The sequence below is a fragment of the Bos taurus genome, chromosome 15 (genome assembly GCF_002263795.3).
Source record: "Bos taurus isolate L1 Dominette 01449 registration number 42190680 breed Hereford chromosome 15, ARS-UCD2.0, whole genome shotgun sequence".
NCBI classification, from domain to species: domain Eukaryota; kingdom Metazoa; phylum Chordata; class Mammalia; order Artiodactyla; family Bovidae; genus Bos; species Bos taurus.
The window spans coordinates 15,542,685-15,561,066 of record NC_037342.1 but is presented as its reverse complement, the minus strand read 5'-3'; the positions used below and the strand labels follow the sequence as shown (position 1 = coordinate 15,561,066).

The 18,382-nt window shown below is 48.8% G+C and overlaps 1 protein-coding gene across 7 annotated transcripts in view; it reads left to right on the top strand.

Moving 5' to 3' along the window:
* Positions 1-17,862, top strand: part of AMOTL1 (angiomotin like 1) — a 192,630-nt gene extending 174,768 nt beyond the window's left edge. For all 7 annotated transcript variants that reach the window (XM_059875070.1, XM_059875069.1, XM_059875068.1 and 4 more), the window contains 5 exons: positions 454-644; positions 6,226-6,351; positions 7,429-7,655; positions 15,392-15,667; positions 17,381-17,862. In XM_059875070.1, coding sequence (XP_059731053.1) covers positions 454-644; positions 6,226-6,351; positions 7,429-7,655; positions 15,392-15,667; positions 17,381-17,487 — 927 coding nt within the window. In that variant the 3' untranslated portion in view covers positions 17,488-17,862. The remainder of the gene's footprint in view (positions 1-453; positions 645-6,225; positions 6,352-7,428; positions 7,656-15,391; positions 15,668-17,380) is intronic.
* Positions 17,863-18,382: the final 520 nt, after the last annotated feature.

Genomic DNA, 18,382 nt, shown 5'->3' with positions numbered 1-18,382 from the left:
TACTCTTGGGATAAATCAACTGGGAGACCTTGGACAAAGGCACTTCCTGACAGGTGAAGCTGGATGTAGCCAGACAGATTTCTGGTTTAAATCCTGAACCTGCTTAAGAATAGCCTTAGAGACACAGAACAGTGCATTCAAGCTTCCTCAACAGCTTAGTTTTCCCGTCTGCAAAATTGGGATCACGTTGTGCCTTTGGTAGAGTTCCAGGAGAATTAAATGAGCTAGAGGAACCGGATATAGGGGTTGACAGTGTGGGGATCCACCCGTTAGGGTCACCTGTGCTGGAGAGGAGGCAAGGGCGTGCGGATGCGTTGAAACGCGTGTGATGCGTGTGAAACGCGCTGCAGGACCTGCGTGAACCGCGCGCGCTTCCCAGGGGAGCTCTGCCTGCATGCGGTCTGCTTTGCAGCCCGGTTCAGCATCGAGGTGTTATTTCTTCCGCTTCTCCAGAAACATGGCAACAGCCAGCCGGCCAGCCTGCCGGAGTACAACGCCCCAGCGCTCATGGAACTTGTGAGGGAGAAGGAGGAGCGCATCCTGGCGCTGGAGGCCGACATGACCAAGTGGGAGCAGAAGTACGTGGAAGAGAGCGCCATCCGCCACTTCGCCATGAGCGCCGCGGCCACCGCCGCTGCTGAGAGGTGAGGCCCGGGCACCGCGCGCCTCGGAAAACAGTGGAAAGAAGCGCAGGGTGTCCAGAGGGGTTCACGGCTGCATCCCAGGGAGTGAGAGCGGTTAAAAATAATTTCAAAGTGGCTGTAGTGCTAGTTGGAGAGCAAGGTGTGGTGTAAGGTTTCTGGAGAATGATTTTGGTAATCTATCCCTCTTCTTTGGAGGACTCATTGGAAAAGACCCTGATGCTGGGAAAGATTGAGGGCAGGAGGAGGAGGGGGCGACAAAGGATGAGATGGTTGGATGGCATCATTGACTCAGTGGACATGAGTTTGAGTAAACTCCGGGAGTTGGTGATGGATAGGGAAGCGTGCCTGCTGCGGACAAATGGGGTCACAAAGAGTTGGACAGGATTTAGCGACTGAACAACACCATCTCTGCTTTGGTTCCACAATTCTGATTCTCAACATTTCTTTTAAGGAAATCATTGTATAAGTGCCTGAAGACTTATGTCCAAGGACGTTCATCTCAATGTAGTTGAAAACATCAATACATTTAAAAACAGAGTAGAGCCCAATTAGTGGGAGTCAGTCAATACTGAAGTCCATCTGTTCAACAGAGTACTATGTGGTCTTTAAGAATGATGCTGGAAAAGTATACTTTATGTTCTTTTTAACAGTGGGTATGTTTCATGGGCCAGACAAGAACATGCAATCCTCATAACAGCCCGGAGAGTGAGGACTATTATCCTCATTTTGCATATCCTCATATTTCCTCGAATTGGGGTTTAGAGAGACACAGTGGTAGTAAGTGGTGGTACCACCCGTCAAATTGAAATTTGCCCGGCTTAAAGCCTGATCTCACTTGGTTTGAAATGGTTTTCTGCGACTATCAGTTCCTACCTCTCTTGCTTTATTTCCTTTGTTGTGGGTGCACAGCCTTACTCTTTCTTTAAAAACTAGCTCAAAATGCTCAATAATTCACACGATAATTCTGTTAAGTTCTACCCTTGTCTGAATGAGCAGGTCGTTTCCCTCAATTGCTGCACCTAGCCTGCATTCACGTCTGTTGCACTGACCTGCAAGGCTCTGTGTTCTGCTAGTCCGGATTCTCACCACCTCCTTTTTGCCCATAAGTTGTATTGGGCATTGAATTCAGAGTTGTTTGAAATTTACCAAAATTTTGAGTCAGCATATTTGGCGGAGAGCCTCAGATTTTAAAGGAGCATCAATAAAACTGGACTAAATAAGAGTTATTGTTGTACCATTGGGGATGGGAGGGTGTGAACCAGGCATGAGAAGAGAATGCTGTCATTTAGTCAGCCCTCCACTTCTTGGGCTGTGTGATTTCTTTTTGAATGAGGTAGAGAAGGTCCCTTGTGGTTTGGGGGAGTTACTTTATATGTTGAGCGTGGGCTGCCATGTTCATTACCCAGGTAGAGAATTGCTAGCTGAATGCCCAGATGGCACCTCCAGGAACTCAGAGAGAGACCAGTGCTACCCACGTGGGCACAGATGCCTCCTCTGGGTGCTCAGCACACTTGCACCTGCAGACCCAAGTGGAAAATCACTGTTTGGAGATCCTTTATTAGTGCTCAAGTGTTGATTCTGTATGTCGGTGCTGTGAGGGAAAACAGCCCACCGTGTCCCCTCTTAGTGTGTCTTTGGGAGTGGAAATAGGCATTCAGGATGCGTATCAATCTCGGTGAGTTGCAGCTCCAGCCACGGAGGAAGTTACAGCCTCAGGCCAGCCCTTGAAATGTGTGGGTGACATTGGTGAAGCCCTTGGAAACACTTTTGATTTTTTACATAACTGAAATGTTTTTATCTTCAGCTCTTTGTTTTCTGAGCTAAAAACTAAATCACCTCTGGATCCCGAGGCAGAGAACAGCCCATCATAAAGTTGCATGGAGGGATGTGGCCTTGTTTGCCAGCTTAGTCTAACGCCTGCCTGTCAGTGGTTGCCCTGGGAATCTGCATGACTTTTGATGGAAAGAACACCGAGTAGGCAGGCAGGACGTCCACTTTCAGCCCTTCTGTCTCACTGGCATGCACTTTCACTGCGCTGACCTGCAAGGCTGTGCGTTCTGCCAGTCAGGGCTCTCACGGCCTGCTTTTTGCCCACTGTAGGTGTGTGACTGCACAAGGCCTTTCTGAGTGTCACTTACTTTATTCAGAAATTACCTAATCTCTGAAATCTTTGACTGGTGATGTGCAAGGAAGCAGACTGTATTCCCCTGGCTGAGAACACAGAAACCCCAATAGCGCTACCTTGGAAGCATGACCCAAGGCTGTTATGGGTCATTGTTGTCTCAACTCCTGATTTATCAGATTAGATGCACGCTTGGGATCCCCAGGAGGGCTTCCTTGATGGCTCAGTGGTAAAGAATCCACCTGTCAACGCAGGAAACTCAGGTTTGATCCCTAGATCAGGAAGATACCCTGGAGAAAGAAATGGCAACTCACTCCAGTATTCCTGCTTGGGAAATCCCGTGAACAGAGGAGCCTGGTGGGCTATAGTCCAAGGTGTCGTGAAAGAGTTGGACAGGACTTCGTAACTAAACAACAACCAAAAAAAAAAAAAAAAGAAGAGGGGATCCGGAGACAAGTGGGCTGCTGCTGCTGCTAAGTCGCTTCAGTCGTGTCCGACTCTGTGCGACCCCATAGAGGGCAGCCCGCCAGGCTCCCCCGTCCCTGGGATTCTCCAGGCAAGAACACTGGAGTGGGTTGCCATTTCCTTCTCCAGTGCATGAAAGTGAAAAGTGAAAGTGAATTCGCTCAGTCGTGTCCGACTCTTAGCAAGCCCATGGACTGCAGCCTACCAGGCTCCTCCGCCCATGGGATTTTCCAGGCAAGAGTACTGGAGTGGGGTGCCATTGCCTTCTCCGAGACAAATGGGACTGGAATGTAAAGTCAGAAGTAGGGCATGGAACAGGTCTGAGGCATGAGACTGCTCAGTGGGCACAGGATGGGGGTGGCGGAGTGTTGTGAGTTGAACCAGCCAGAGCCCACACGCAGTCAGCCCCATCCCACTATGTTAGGCCCAGCCTTGGCCATCTGTCGTCCTTCAAGCAGGGGACAGGCCTCTTGCTCTCAGACAGTAATCCTGTGGGATTTACCCAGCCCTGTTTCTCTCCTCCTTAGCTCTGTTTAAAGTCCTGGATGGATTTGTAGGTGGATGGGTCACTTTGCACCGTCCCTCCCTTCCCCTTTTTTTGCTTTCACATGTCATTACTGAGCATCTAACAATTCCGTGGGAAACTTCCCTCCCTTCTACTGACCACTGCTTCCCCCAGTCTTGGGAAAAGTCAGTTCAGAGGAGGTCACATTTGTAACTCCTATCTTACTGTTCTTTTCAAAGAAAACCTCTGTAGTTTTAGCATGGCTTTGCTATTAACAAAAAGGGAGAAAGGGAAAATGAAGAATTTTTGAGAAAGGTCAAAATTCTGAGCTCTTATTGCTGAGATGCTAAATGGCTATGTAAGAACTGGCAAAAATGACTATTCCCAGCCATTAGCTTAGTGACTTTGCAGCCACTGCTGCATACTTCATGTTTATAGGCAGTGTGATATTTGTGTACCAACTGCTTTTGCCATCTTGATGCATTTTTGGCACCAGTGATCAGAAGTTTGAGAGACTAGGCTGTTTTGTGTGGGTGGGGAAGTTTTGAAACTTTTTAAACATTTCAAAGCAATGTAATATTTTGTTGAGAGTTGTGTGTGTATACCTTCTAAGTTGTTTTCATCTAATTGTACCTCCTGTCCTTGATAGTATAAATATGAATTTTTAAATCTGTCTCCAGTAAATTCTCTAAAAATAAATCAGTTGAAAATGTTTCTGGCTCTAATACCCTGTATTGATGAGTTTTGAGCACCATGGAGTGAATTTATAATTGTGTCAGTATGTTTAAAGCACTCTGCTGGCTCCCTGTGTTGTTAGGCGTTCTGATTTGTTTTAGGCAGTTTGCATTTGGCCACATTCTCACATGTGCCCTCTTTGTTGGTTTCTCTTATCATTCGTGTACCTTTGCTGAGGCCTTCTTCATAAAGACACAGGACACTGAGGAGTGTGAAGGTTAAGAGCATGGACTCTGGAGTCAGGGATATCTGGATGTGAATCCATCTGCCTTCACTAACTGGGTGCTCTTGCAAACTCATTCATTTGTTCATCTGTAAAATGAGGATGATCATGCTTACTGCCCAAGTTCCTGAGAGAGCTACATGAGATACCTCGGGTAAAGTGCTTCACCCAGGTCCAGACATGATGAAACACTCCCTCATGAACACGTGCAAGAAGGCCCCTCTTTTTGCTACTTTTAGGTGTTCTAGAAAAGAGCTTTAAGATTTTAACGCTGTAATGTGAAATTAAAGGGACGTGAAGCTGGATCACTTCTTACTAAAGATTCACTTCCTAGTTTAAGATTGTGCCTTTCAGCCTCAGACATGCTTAGATCTCTTAGAATTCAGAGATCCTCAACCCCCAGGCCGAGCACCAGTACCATGGCCTCTTAGGAGCAATGGACTGACAGAGCAACTGAAGCTTCTTCATCTGTCTGTCACTCCCCATCGCTCACATCATCGCCTGAACCATCCACCCTCTGCCACCCCACCCCACCCCGTGGACAAATCGTCTTTCACGAAACCTGTCCCTAGTGCCAAAAAGGTTAAGGACCACTGACTTAGATGACACGATTATCTTGTCTTTACCAGTCATCATTGAAAGAGAAAGTGTTGGTTGGGTCCGACTCTTTGTGACCCCATGGACCATGGCTGCCAGGTTCCTCTGTCTGTGGAATTCTCCAGGCAAGAGTACTGGAGTGTGTTGCCATGCCCTCCTCCAGGGGATCTTCCTGACCCAGGGATCGAACCGGGGTCTTGTGCACCGCAGGCAGATTCTTTACCGTCTGAGGCACCGGGGAAGCCCTGTTAGGAGTAATTATATTGACGGAACCAGTGACAGGAGAGCAGTCCCCGTTGACCGGCTGTTTTCAGCCAGGCACCTGCTGCCAGCTGCACTGCTTTGCGGTCTCCCTCTGTCTGCCCCTCCCCGACTCCACCCCCTCGACTGGACTTTCCCAGGACATGGGGTGTGTCTTCTTCATGTTTGTGTCCTCCTGCCCGGCATGGTTGTCGCACTGAACAGACCTGAATCCTAGGCAGGGGCTCACAGGAGAAGCGAGCCGGACGCAAGCGTGGAGGGGACTCCAGCCGGGGCCTTGCTGTCCAGGAGGACCAGTCTCTGTTTCAGGCATTTCCTGAGTCCCCATTTATTGTAAAACACTGAGATAGCTCCTAAGTGGGTGAGAAACAGAATAACACCTGAATGCTGGTTGAGAAAGTAAGAAAGAAGTGTGAAAGAGCACAAGCATGGACATACTGGTACTATCCACTGTCCACATGTTAGGAGACACTGGCCCTAACATAAGTGCACACTTAAGTGTACAGTGTCTGTATTCAGCGCACACCACGTCGCTTATGATTCAGGATCATTGGTAGAAGGGGCAGGGAATTTGGAACTTTGCATTTTATTTTCCTTAGATACTAACTTCGTTCTAGCAGTTCAGGGAGAGAACTGACTGACATCAGTCTGTGTGTGTGTTCCGTGTTGCCAGGGACACCACGATTGTCAACCACTCGAGGAATGGCAGCTATGGCGAGAGCTCGCTGGAGGCCCACATCTGGCAGGAGGAGGAGGAGGTGGTGCAGGCCACCAGGAGGTGTCAGGACATGGAGTACACGTAAGGGACGGCCGTGCCCAGCCCCCCGGGTCCCACGCCTGCCACCCACCTCACAAGCCCAGTGGGGCCACCATCCCGCTGTGTGCACTCGTCTCCAGCCCCTTCCTGTTCTAGATAGCCTTCAGCTTGAGCCCTCCAAGTTTGCATTCCAGGGAAAGAGTCCTGTTAACAAGGGGCCTGGAGCCCGAGGTCTCTGGGAGCTAATTTCATGTCAGATGCAGATATTTAGGTGGAGGCTAGTAACAAGAATTTAGAAGCCCATGTGTTTTCTGGGTGTCTGTCTCAACAGCCTACTGGACATTATCAGCTAGACAGAGGGAAACATCATATGTCAGAGTCTCAGAGTTTTTGAGCCAGTATTTATATATTCCAGCCAGTAATAAAGAACATATGTAGCCAATGTGTTTTTCTCCTGAAGTAAACAAGAAGTCCTCCAGCAGGCTTTGTGACATCGCAGAGCTAGCCTGCGGCCCACCCCCAGCCCTCCCTGTTGAGCCCTGGGAAGCTGAGCTTCTCATTCTGCAGAAGTGAAAATAGGACTGCATGGCTGAGTCGCTGATAAGCTCAGCAAGTTACTACTTAGGTTGTGAAAAAGAACTCACATGTCTCCTGATTCTCATCTTTGACCTTCAGGGAGGAAAACAACATCTTCTCACAGAAAACTTGTCCATTTCCCGAACCACCCCTCCCTCAGAAAATAGGCAAATTGACTGTCCTGAGCAGCCCACCCTGTGTGAGGCTTGAGTTTGTGTGTGTTTCCCCGTAGTTCCTTGCACCCTTCCTACTGCCAGGCTTCTAGACACACTTCAGTCCAAGATGTCCCTGCCAGGTGGCCACACGCACTCAAACTGTGTGTCCTCGGGGTCCCAGAGCCTCCTAAGGGGCCAGAGAATGTGTCCCCTTTTCAGGTACTACAAAAGATCAGTCTTCTACAATTGGAGATTGTAACTGAAGACATAGGCAGCAGTTAACTCTGTCCTTGGAATTATAGTTAAAATCTATGGGGTCCTGAGAAAAATACAAATATCCCTGTCATTCCATGGATTTTGATCATGACTGTTTTGTTTTCTTACACAGTATTAAAAATCTCCATGCCAAAATCATAGAGAAGGACGCCATGATTAAGGTCCTCCAGCAGCGATCCCGTAAAGATGCCGGGAAGACGGACTCCTCCAGCCTGAGACCCGCCCGCTCTGTGCCATCCATTGCAGCAGCCACCGGGACTCACTCCCGCCAGACCTCGCTCACCAGCAGCCAGTTGGCTGAGGAGAGAAAGGAGGAGAAGACCTGGAAGGGAAGCATAGGTGAGCCCCACCCCCTCAACAAGCCCCGCCCCTCCCAAGCAAGCTCTGCCCCTCTGCAGGTCAGCCCCACCCCCTCAACAAGCCCTGCCCCTCTGCAGGTCAGCCCCACTCCCTCAATAAGCCCCGCCCCTCCCCAAGCAATCCCTGCCCCTCTGCAAGTGAGCCCCACCCCCTCAACAAGCCCCGCCCCTCCCAAGCAAGCCATGCCCCTCTGCAGAGAGCCCCACCCCCTCAACAAGCCCCGCCCCTCCCCAAGCAAACCCCACCCCTCTACAGGTGAGCCCCACCCCCTCAGGCAAGGTCCTCCCTCCATAAGTGAGGCCCACTCACCCCCAGGCAAGCCCCACCCCTGCATAGGTGAGCCCCTCCACTCCTCATGTGAGCCTCTGAAGAGCAGGAGTCACACAAACACTGAGGCACCTCAGCTGGCCAATGGAGTTCAGACCCCCTTGTGAAAGTAGGAATTTTGAGTATCTCCAAGTCTCAGTTTACTCACATGTGAAGTTCGGTTCCCTCGCTCAGTTGTGTGCGGCTCTTTGTGACCCCACGGACTGCAGCACACCAGGCTTCCCTGTCTTTCACCATCTCCCAGAACTTGGCTCAAACTCATTTCCATCAGCTCGGTGATACCATCCAACTATCTCATTTTCTATAGTCCCCTTCTCCTCTTGCTGTCAATCTTTCCCAGCATCAGAGCCTTTTCTAATGAAAAGACCTTCTTATCAGGTGGCCAAAGTATTGGGGCTTCAGCGTAAGCATCAGTCCTTCCAATGAGTATTCAGGAGTGATTTCCTTTAGGATTGACTGCTCTGATGTCCTTGCTGACCAAGGGACTTTCAAGAGTCATCTCCAGCACCACAGTTCAAAAGCATCAGTTCTTCAGCACTCAGCTTTCTTTATGGTCCAACTCTCACATCCATACATGAGTGGATGATTGGAAAAACCATAGCTTTGACTATATGGAGCTTTGTTGGCAAAGTAATGTCTCTGCTTTGTAATATGCTATCTAGGCTTGTCATAGCTTTTCTTCCAAGGAACAAGCATCTTAATTTCATGGCTGCAATCACCATCTGCAGTAATTTTGGAGCCCAAGAAAATAAAGTCTGTCACTGTTGCCATTGTTTCCCCATCTATTTGCCGTGAAGTGATGGGATCAGATGCCATGATCTTAATTTTCTGAATGTTGAGCTTTAAGCCAACTTTGTCACTCCTCTTTCACTTTCATCAAGAGGCTCTTCACTTCTTTTTCACCTGCCATCAGGGTGGTGTCATCTCCATATCTGAGGTTATTGATATTTCTCTCAGAAGTTTTGGTTCCAGCTTGTGCTTCACCCAGCCCAGCATTTCTCATGATGTACTCTGCATGTAAGTTAAATAAGCAAGGCGACAATATGCAGTTTTGACCTACTCCTTTCCCAATTTGGAACCAGTCCATTGTTCCATGTCCAGTTCTAACTGTTGCTTCCTGACCTGCATACAGATTTCTCAGGAGGCAGGTCAGGTGGTCTGGTATTCCCATCTCTTGAAGAATTTTCCACAGTTTGTTGTAATCCACACAGTCAAAGGCTTTAGTCTTTGACTAAAGTAGTCAGTGAAACATAAGTAGATGTCTTTTTGGAATTCTCTTCAATTTTCAATGATCCAAAGAATGTTGGCAATTTGATCTCTGGTTCCTCTGCCTTTTCTAAATCCAACTTGAACATCTGGAAGGTTCATGTACTATTAAAACCTAGCTTTGAGAATTGTGAGCATTGCTTTGCTAGTGTGTGAGATGAGTGTAGTTATGTGGTAGTTTGAACATTCTTTGGCCTTGCCTTTCTTTGGGATTGGAATGAAAACTGACCTTTACCAGTTCTGTAGCCACTGCTGAGTTTTCCATATTTGCTGGCTCGCAGCATTTTCACAGCATCATCTTTTAGAATTTGAAATAGCTCACCTGAAATTCCATCACCTCCACCAGCTTTATTCATCTTGATGCTTCCTAAGGCCCACTTGACTTTGCACTCTAAGATGTCTGGCTCTAGGTGAGTGGCCACACCATCGTGGTTATCTGGGTCATTAAGATCTTTTTTGTATAGTAGTTGTGTGTATTCTTGCCACCTCTTCTTAATATCTTCTGTTTCTGTTAAGGCCATACTGTTTCTGTCCTTTATCGAGCCCATCTTTGCATAAAATGTTCCCTGCCATCTCTAATTTTCTTGGAGAGATCTCTAGTCTTTTCCATTCTATTGTTTTCCTCTATTTCTATGCATTGATCACTGAGGAAGGCTTTCTTATCTCTCCTTGCTATTCTTTGGAACTCTGCATTCAGATGGGTCTATCTTTCCTTTTCTCCTTTGCCTTTAGCTTCTCTTCTTTTCTCAGCTATTTGTAAGGCCTCCTCAGACAACCATTTTGCCTTTTTGCATTTCTCCTTCTTGGAGATGGTTTTGATCACGTCCTCCCACACAGTGTTACAAACTCCTGTTAATAGTTCTTAAGGCACTCTTATCTATCAGATCGTGTCCCTTGAATCTATTTGTCACTTCCACTGTATAATCGTAATGTATTTGATTTAGGTCCTACCTGAATGGTTTAGTGGTTTTCCCTTCTTTCTTCAAGTCTGAATTTGACAATAAGGAGTTCATGATCTGAGCCACAGTCAGCTCCAAGTCTTATTTTTGCTGACTGTATAGAGCTTCTCCATCTTTGTCTGCAAAGAATATAATCAGTCTGATTTTGGTATTGACCATCTGGTGATGGCCATGTGCAGAGTCACCTCTTGTGTTGTTGGAAGAGGGTGTTTGCTGTGAGCAGTGCATTGTCTTGACAAAACTTGTTAGCCTTTGCCTTGCTTCATTTTGTACTCTAAGCCCAAAGTTGCCTGTTACTCCAGGTATCTGTTGACTTCCTACTTTTGCAGTCCAGTCCTCTATGATGAAAAAGACATCTTTTTTTGGTTTTAGTTGTAGAAGTTCTTGTAGGTCCTCATAGAACCATTCAACTTTAGCTTCTTTGGCATTTGTGGTTGGGACATAGACTTGGGTTACTGTGATACTGAATGGCTTGCCTTAGAAATGAACAAAAAAAAAATCTCATTTTTGAGATCGCACCCAAGTACTGCATTTCAGACTCTTTTGTTGACTATGAGGGCTACTCCATTTCTACTAAGGGATTCTTACCACAATAGTAGATATAATGGTCATCTGAATTAAATTTGCCCAATTCGATCCTTTTTAGTTCACCAATTCCTAAAATGTCAATATTCACTGTTGCTATCTCCTGTTTTACCACTTCCGATTTATCTTGACTCATGGACCTAACATTCCAGGTTTCTATGCAATATTGCTCTTTACAGCATAGGACTTTACTTCTAACACCAGTCACATCCACAAATGGGTAATTGTTTCCACTTTGGCTCAGCCTCTTCATTCTTTCTGCAGCTATTTCTCCAGTCTTCTCCAGTAGCAGATTGGGCACCTACTGACCTGGGGAGTTCATCTTTCAATGTCATATCTTTTTGCCTTTTCATACCATTCATATGGTTTTTCTCAGTATTCTTCTGAAGTATACTGAAGTGGTTTGCCATTCACTCTCCAGTGGACCATGTTTTGTTAGAACTCTCCACCATGACCTGTTGGTCTTGGGTGACCCTACACAGCATGGCTCATAGTTTCATTGAGTTAGAGAAGGCTGTGATCCTCGTGATCAGTTTGGTTAGTTTTCTGTAACTGTGGTTTCCATTCTGTCTGCCCTCTGATGGATGAGGATAAGAGGCTTGTAGAAGCTTCCTGATGGGAGGGACTGGCTGTGGGGGAATCTGAGTCTTGCTATGATGGGCAGGGCATGGGTCACCAGTTGCCTGCCATGGGAACAGGGGCTCTGGCTGCAGCAGACCTGGGAGGTGTGGGGTCTGAGCCCCACCATAGAACCACCGAGCAGACAACCCACAAACTGGAGAACAGTTATACCAAAGAAGTTTTTGCACTGTTGCGAAAGTTCTGGGACCCAAACCAGATTTCCCAACCTGGGGATCTGGCAAAGGGACTGAGAACCCCCAGGGAATTTGACTTTGAAGGCCAGTGGGATTTGATTACAGAACTTCCACAGGACTGGGGAAACAGACTCTTGGAGGGCACAAACAAAACCTTATGTGCACCAGGACCCAGGAGAAAGGAGCAGTGACCCCACAAGAGACTGAGCCAGACCTGTCTGTGAGTGTCCAGGAGTCTCCAGTGGAGGTGTGGGAAGGATAATGCATCATACTTTGGTGGTGGAAGCAAAGGCCACCCCACCAGTCACTGTTAGCCATGAGTTGACTCATAATCATTATCATTATTACTGAAAGCTAAGGTGTCTTACACTATAAAAATTTTTAGTAGGAAGAAGACGTTGAGACTTCAGGCCTCTGAACTTGGTTCTGCCCCAGACCAGTGGTAGGACTGCTCCACCTCTGCTTCTGTGTCTAGAAAAGCTGGGTGGTGTCTGGAAGTGTCTTCCCTGCTGTCCCGTATGGGGTCATTGCAAGGCCAAAATGACGTACTGGAGAGAAAGCACTTTGCAAGCAGTGCTCTCACATAAGGGGCTGCTGGTGGTATTTTGTTGGATTGTTGTTGCACAGGCAGAGTTTGGAAGAGTATTCTGCAAATGCTGTCATAGCCATGGACCGGTTTCCTAGGGTGATGGGGACCAGCGGCCCAGCTCGCTGAGTCAGAGAGGATGAGACAGAGCTGCCCGGGTCACAGGCAGGACTCCCAGTCACACGTCCTCTGCTCTTGTCCCTGACTCTGCAGCCCCAGGGGCCTGGCCCTTCTTTGATGCATTTCCCTGGGTCAGAGTGTGTTTTGTTTATCCGTGGAACTGAGAGCCTGTTTTTGTCAGCCCAGGACAGTGGAGGAGCCTGGCTGCTTCATGTCAAAGGGGATAAGAGCTTCCAGGAGGAAGCTGACAGACTTGGGGGGGAATCAAAGGCACCCAGCCGCTATCTCCTTTTGAAGTCCCCCCATGGGTTACTTCTGTAGGCCCTGCCCTCCAAGGAAATGCACTTCAAAGAGGAGGCATGTGGACAGCAGCTAGGATCTTCAAAGTCCCTCTCAAGGACTCTTAGCTCCCCTCCCCATTTACAGAGCCTCGGCAGTGGTGCTCAGGTAGACTTGGGAGGGGACTCAGCACGTGCTCCTCTCCCATAGAAACCTCTCTGGCAGAGGCCCGTCTGTGACATCCAGGCAGGCAGGCATTTCCCTGGGGGCTGCCCGTACCTCTAACATTTGATGTATCACAGCCAGGCCTGGGAGCGGAAGACCTGGCCGCAGGAAGAGCTCCTGTGTTCTCTGCACTCGTATTTCCCCTTGTTACTGTGATCAGTGTCCACTTGTCACAAGACAAGAGTGGAGCCCTCCCACTGCAGAGGAAGGCACACGTTCAATTCCCACAGACCTCCTGCACGGGCCCCACAGCGTTTCCACTGTCTCTTGTCTGAGAGGCTCTGGAAGGAGGCAGATCCCTGTCTGATGGCTCAGGGGCTCCCAGGTGAGATGACTGACCAGTGGCTTAGTTGCACAGGAATACCCTTGCTAGACTTGGGCTCTCCACGCAGGAGTAGAGTGATGAGGTGGAAAAGGACACAAGGTGGACTTAAAGGCAGGCACCTCTGGCTTCAAATGCCATTTCTGCTACTTCTCCACTGTGAGACACTAATATCGGCCATTTCCTTTTCTATAAAACAAAAGAGAGCAACAGGACCTACCTCATACGAACTGAGATGATGTCTGGGAAGCACCTAGTGAAGGCTTCTTGCTCCTCAAGGTGTGGTCTGTGGGCCAGCACCACCAGCATCACCTGGGAGCTTCTTAGAGAAACAGAAGCTCAAGGTGCCCCGCTGACTTGAATCTTCATCTTAACTATATCCAAGTAATTGATGTGTGTGAACACGTTGAGAAGCATCGCTGTAGACAGACTGGATTGAGTTGTGTTGCATTATGAATGGGCACCCTGAAATAGCCCTACCAAGGAGACTGTGTGAACTTCGTTAAATGAACAGACACTTGATTGTGCTTACTGCACTTTCTGTAGGCTGGTGTGAAGTGCTGGCACTTTTCTGAATGAGGGCCGTACTTCACTATTAGAACAGTTGCTGTGCTGTCCAGCTTGCAGAAAGACATTGAAGAAACGGGGCACGTCTCGCCTCCCTTTTGCCCAGCTGGCCGCCCTCTTCCCACCCTGAACGCTTTGGTCTTGGGATGGGTGGGAAGAAAAGAGCTGAGCCGCCCTCCCCAGGAACTCAGCTGGCTTCCTGCCTCTTAGAAGACATGGCTCTTCATCACAAGGAGCCCTCTGGGGAATATTGTACACAACTCTGTTGCTGTAACCAGGAGGCGTGCTTGTTTTGACCCAGGCCCTGGGGAGACAATTCATTACCAGAGAGGAGTAGAGTTGGGGGCTGTTAGGCAGAGCAGCAGGCCAACAGGGCTGTGTCTAGGAGCAGAGAAGCCTTCAGGTTTTCTTAGACACGCCACCACTGCTCAGGACTAGCCCTCCTGGGTTGCATATGGAAAGAAAGCATTGTCTCCAGAAAGCCTTGCAGGAGTGCCCCTGCCCCTCGACACTCTGCCTGTAAGGTACCTCTTCTCCCTTCTTTCCATAGCATCCTCAGAATAGTAGTATCCTATCATTTGTTATATTATAACCAGTTTATGTGACAGCTCCTCCCCTGCCCCATGCTAGGTTTTTTGTTTTTGGTTTTTAATTGGGGTATTCAGTTCAGTTGCTCAGTCATGTCCGATTCTTTGCGACCCCATGGACTGCAGCACGCCAGGCTTCCCTGTCCATCACCAGTTCCCAGAGTTTACTCAAACTCAGGTCCATTGAGTTGGTGATGCCATCCAACCATCTCATCCTCTGTCATCCCCTTCTCCTCCCACCTTCAATCTTTCCCAGGATCAGGGTCTTTTCCAGTGAGTCAGTTCTTCGCATCAGGTGGCCAAAGTATTAGAGTTTCAGCTTCAACATCAGTCCCTCCAGTGAACACCCAGGACTGATCTCCTTTAGGATGGACTGGTTGGATCTCCTTGCTGTCCAAGGGACTCTTGTCTTCGCCAACATCACAGTTCAAAAGCATCAATTCTTCTGTGTTCAGCTTTCTTTATAGTCCAACTCTCACATCCATACATGACTACTGGAAAAATGATAGCCTTGACTCGATGGACCTTTGTTGGCAACGTAGTTGCCTTATAATGTTATAGTTTCTGCTCTACAGGAAAGTGAATCAGCCATCCATATACATATTGTCCCTCCCCCTTGGACCCCCTTCCCACTGTGACCCCTATCCCATCCACAGAGCATGGAGCTGGGCTCCCTGTGCTATACAGCAGGTTTCCACTAGCTGCCTCTTTTACATGTGTGTGTAAGCTCAGTCATGTCTGACTCTTTGGAACCCCATGCACTGTAACCCGCCAGGCTCCTCTGTCCATGAGATTCTCCAGGCAAGAATAGTGGAGTGGGTAGCCATGCCCTCCTTTCAGGGGATCTTCCCAACCCAGGGATCAAACCCAAGTCTCCTGCATCGCCTGCACTGGCAGGCAGACTCTTGGCCACGAGTGCCACCTAGGTGTGTATGTGTGTCAGTCCTGATCTCCCAGTCCACCGCTCCCCAGCCTGTACAGACATCCATTCTCTTCGCTGGCATCTGTATCCCTGCCGAGCCGATGGGTCTTGCTTCTTGAGGCACGGTACTGAAGAAGCTGTTCTTCCACCCACAGGGCTGCTGCTGGGGAAGGAGCACAATGACCACGCATCCACCCCCCTGCTGCCCACCCCCTCTGCCGCCACACTCTCGCCCCCAACCCCCGGCACGTCGGCCAGCAGCGCCCACGCTAAGACGGGCAGCAAGGACAGCAGCACGCAGACGGACAAGAGTGCCGAGCTCTTCTGGCCCGGTGTGGCCTCCCTGCCCACGCGCAGCAGGCTCAGCGGGACCCCTTCCAACAGCCCCGTGCTGAAGCACCCCGCGGCCAAGGGCACAGCAGAGAAACTGGGTACGAGGTCTCCACCTGCTCTCACACTCCATAGAGCTCCCTGTCCTGTCAGGGGTGGGAGAGGGGCTTCTATTGAGCTGGGGAGGGAGCCAGGCTACCAACCTACTCTCACTTATGGGTTATCTTATGGTATGGTTGGAGAAGGAAATGGCAACCCACTCCAGTATTCTTGCCTGGAGAATCCCATGGACGGAGAAGCCTGGTATGCTATAGTCCACAGGGTCGCAAAGAGTTGGACATGACTGAGTGATTTCACTTTCTATAGTATGGTTACTTTGATGCATTTAGGCTCTGCAAAGTGTTAGTCGCTCCATCGTGTTTGAATCTTTGCAATTCTATGGACTGTAGCCCACCAGGCTCCTCCGTCCATGGGATTTTCTAGGTAAGAATACTGGAGTGAGTTGCCATTCCCTTCTCCAGGGGAGCTTCCCAACCCATGGATGGAACCTGGGTCTTCTGCAGTGCAGGCAGATTCTTTGCCATCTGAGCCACCAGGGATGCCCTAGACTCTGCAGGCTCTTTATTATTCTGGAATTGAAATATGTGTGCTTGCACGCTAAATCACTTCTGTCATATCCCACTCTGTGACTCCATAGACTGTAGCCCACCAGGCTCCTCTGTTCATGGAATTCTCCAGGCAAGAATACTGAAGTGGGTTGCCATTTCCTACTCCAGGGGATCTTCCTGATCGGGTATCATGTCTCCTGCATTGGCAGGCATGTTCTTTACCACTAGCGCCACCTGGGAAGCCCTAAAATGTGTGTAGAGACTCCTAACTTATTACCATATTTAAAGAGCACAGAAAGTGCATTTGTCCTTTTAGCATATGTTTAATAGCTAGCCCTTCCCCAGAAGGTGTGCAGACAAACCCTCCGAGGGATGTTAAGGAATTAGTCCCCCCAACTCCCCCACCCTCCGTATGTTTGGGAGCTGGTACCAGGTACCAGGTCCATCAAGAGCATGAGGTACAGAGATGTTGCCTTCAGGGTGTTTACTCATCAAGGATTCAGTGTCGACTGAAGGAGACACTGATTCAGTCCCGATTGACGCAGAAGGTAGATTTAGGGTGGGTGAAGTGGCCCAGCACTCAGGCCAGTTCTGAGGAGTTGCTTTCAAACATTTAAGAGAAGACAGATTGGGAGGAGTTTTGCAATGAGTCCAGAAATGTCCTTGGAGAGCGTAGACTTGGCTTTGGACTGTTCATAGTTGTAGGGTGAGGATCCCTCTGCTCGGGAATCCTTTGGAGGAGGTGGGGGCTCCTGGGCATAAATGAGTTGTTTCCTCCAACGGGGTTCCCTATGTTCATTCTCCAAAATAAACAAGTATACATAATGTTGTTGATTTTTGGAGATGTAATTCTTGGGATGCCCCTTTGCCAAGAAGGCAGGGAACCGGGGAGGGACCTGCCTCATTGTAGGCACTTGATAATGTAGAGGAAAGGAGGGGAGCGGGGTGGGTGAGGTCCCCGCACAAAGTCCTAATGCCCCCTTCCCCCGCTCAGACCTCTCCCTCACGTTCTGGTTGTGTTCTTTGTGTCTGAATCCCAGGCCCAGGCATTTAGCTCTGGTCCGCCAAAGCTGGGCTCTGTGGCCTTAACCTGTGTGCGCCGGTGGTGGTGGGTGGTACTTGAAGTGGTTCCATTTTAGAGCGAGCTGGGTAGGCCTGTGGTCCTCCTGGGGAACGGGCCACTGATATGTCCCTTCTGTTTGGCAGAGAACTCTCCCGGCCACGGAAAGTCGCCTGACCACAAAGGCCGCGTCAGCAACTTACTCCACAAGCCTGAGTTCCCCGACGGGGAGATGATGGAAGTTCTCATCTAACCCTGGGCTCCCTGTTGAATTTAACAGTGGAACACCGAGGCGCAAGGAACGTGGCAAAGAGAAAGAAAGATCATGAAGGTTGCGGATGGGAAATCAGGGATGGTTTGAGCAGATAAGGATTTCAGATTAGTGAGAATTCTTTTTATAAATGTTAAAACAAAAACAGAAGACCTACATGACTGAAGATGAAGAGGATGCCGTGGATTTTTCCCGCTTACGGTGGAAGAGAGAAGATGCATGTAGGTTTGGAAACAAAGAAGATCTAGGAAATGAAATTTTTTCATTGTACAGAAAAATGTACCTCTCGGGGAGGGTCTGTGTACACCCACGGTCTGGTTATAAACAGATAAACCTGAGCATGGATCTTCCTTGGAATACGCCCATTCTCCTTGCCTCTTAGCTTGTTTTGAGAAGAACCTCCTAGAAATCTCTCAGTCTGTCTTGACACAACGTCATTTCAACTGTGCCCTCCATGATGTGTCCTGTGAATGCGTGTGGGTGTGGCAGGGAGGAGAAATGTCCAGGGTGATGGAGGGTTTAAAAGGCCATCTCCACCTCTGTACCTGATTGGTTTGGATTTTCAGGAGGTTATGGGCCTTCTTGGCTTTTCTGCACTGAGCAGTATGCAGGATGGGAGCTTTCTGGTCTTGGGGTTCACCCCCGCTCACATCTCTGAGTTCATCTCTGTCTCTGCCTCATTCTCTTTCATTATACCTTTTTTCCTTCATTTTTTTCCCTCTTGTAATAAGCCTTGCAGGGTTCCTTCGGTCTGGGGTTTGCCAGAGCAGTATCTGATGGGTCATCATGCACAGTGACTAGTGGGACAAAGCCTTTTGGTGGCTTCCTGGCAGTTTCCTCCGCCTTGGAGGAGTTGGGCTACAGCAGTTGACCTTCT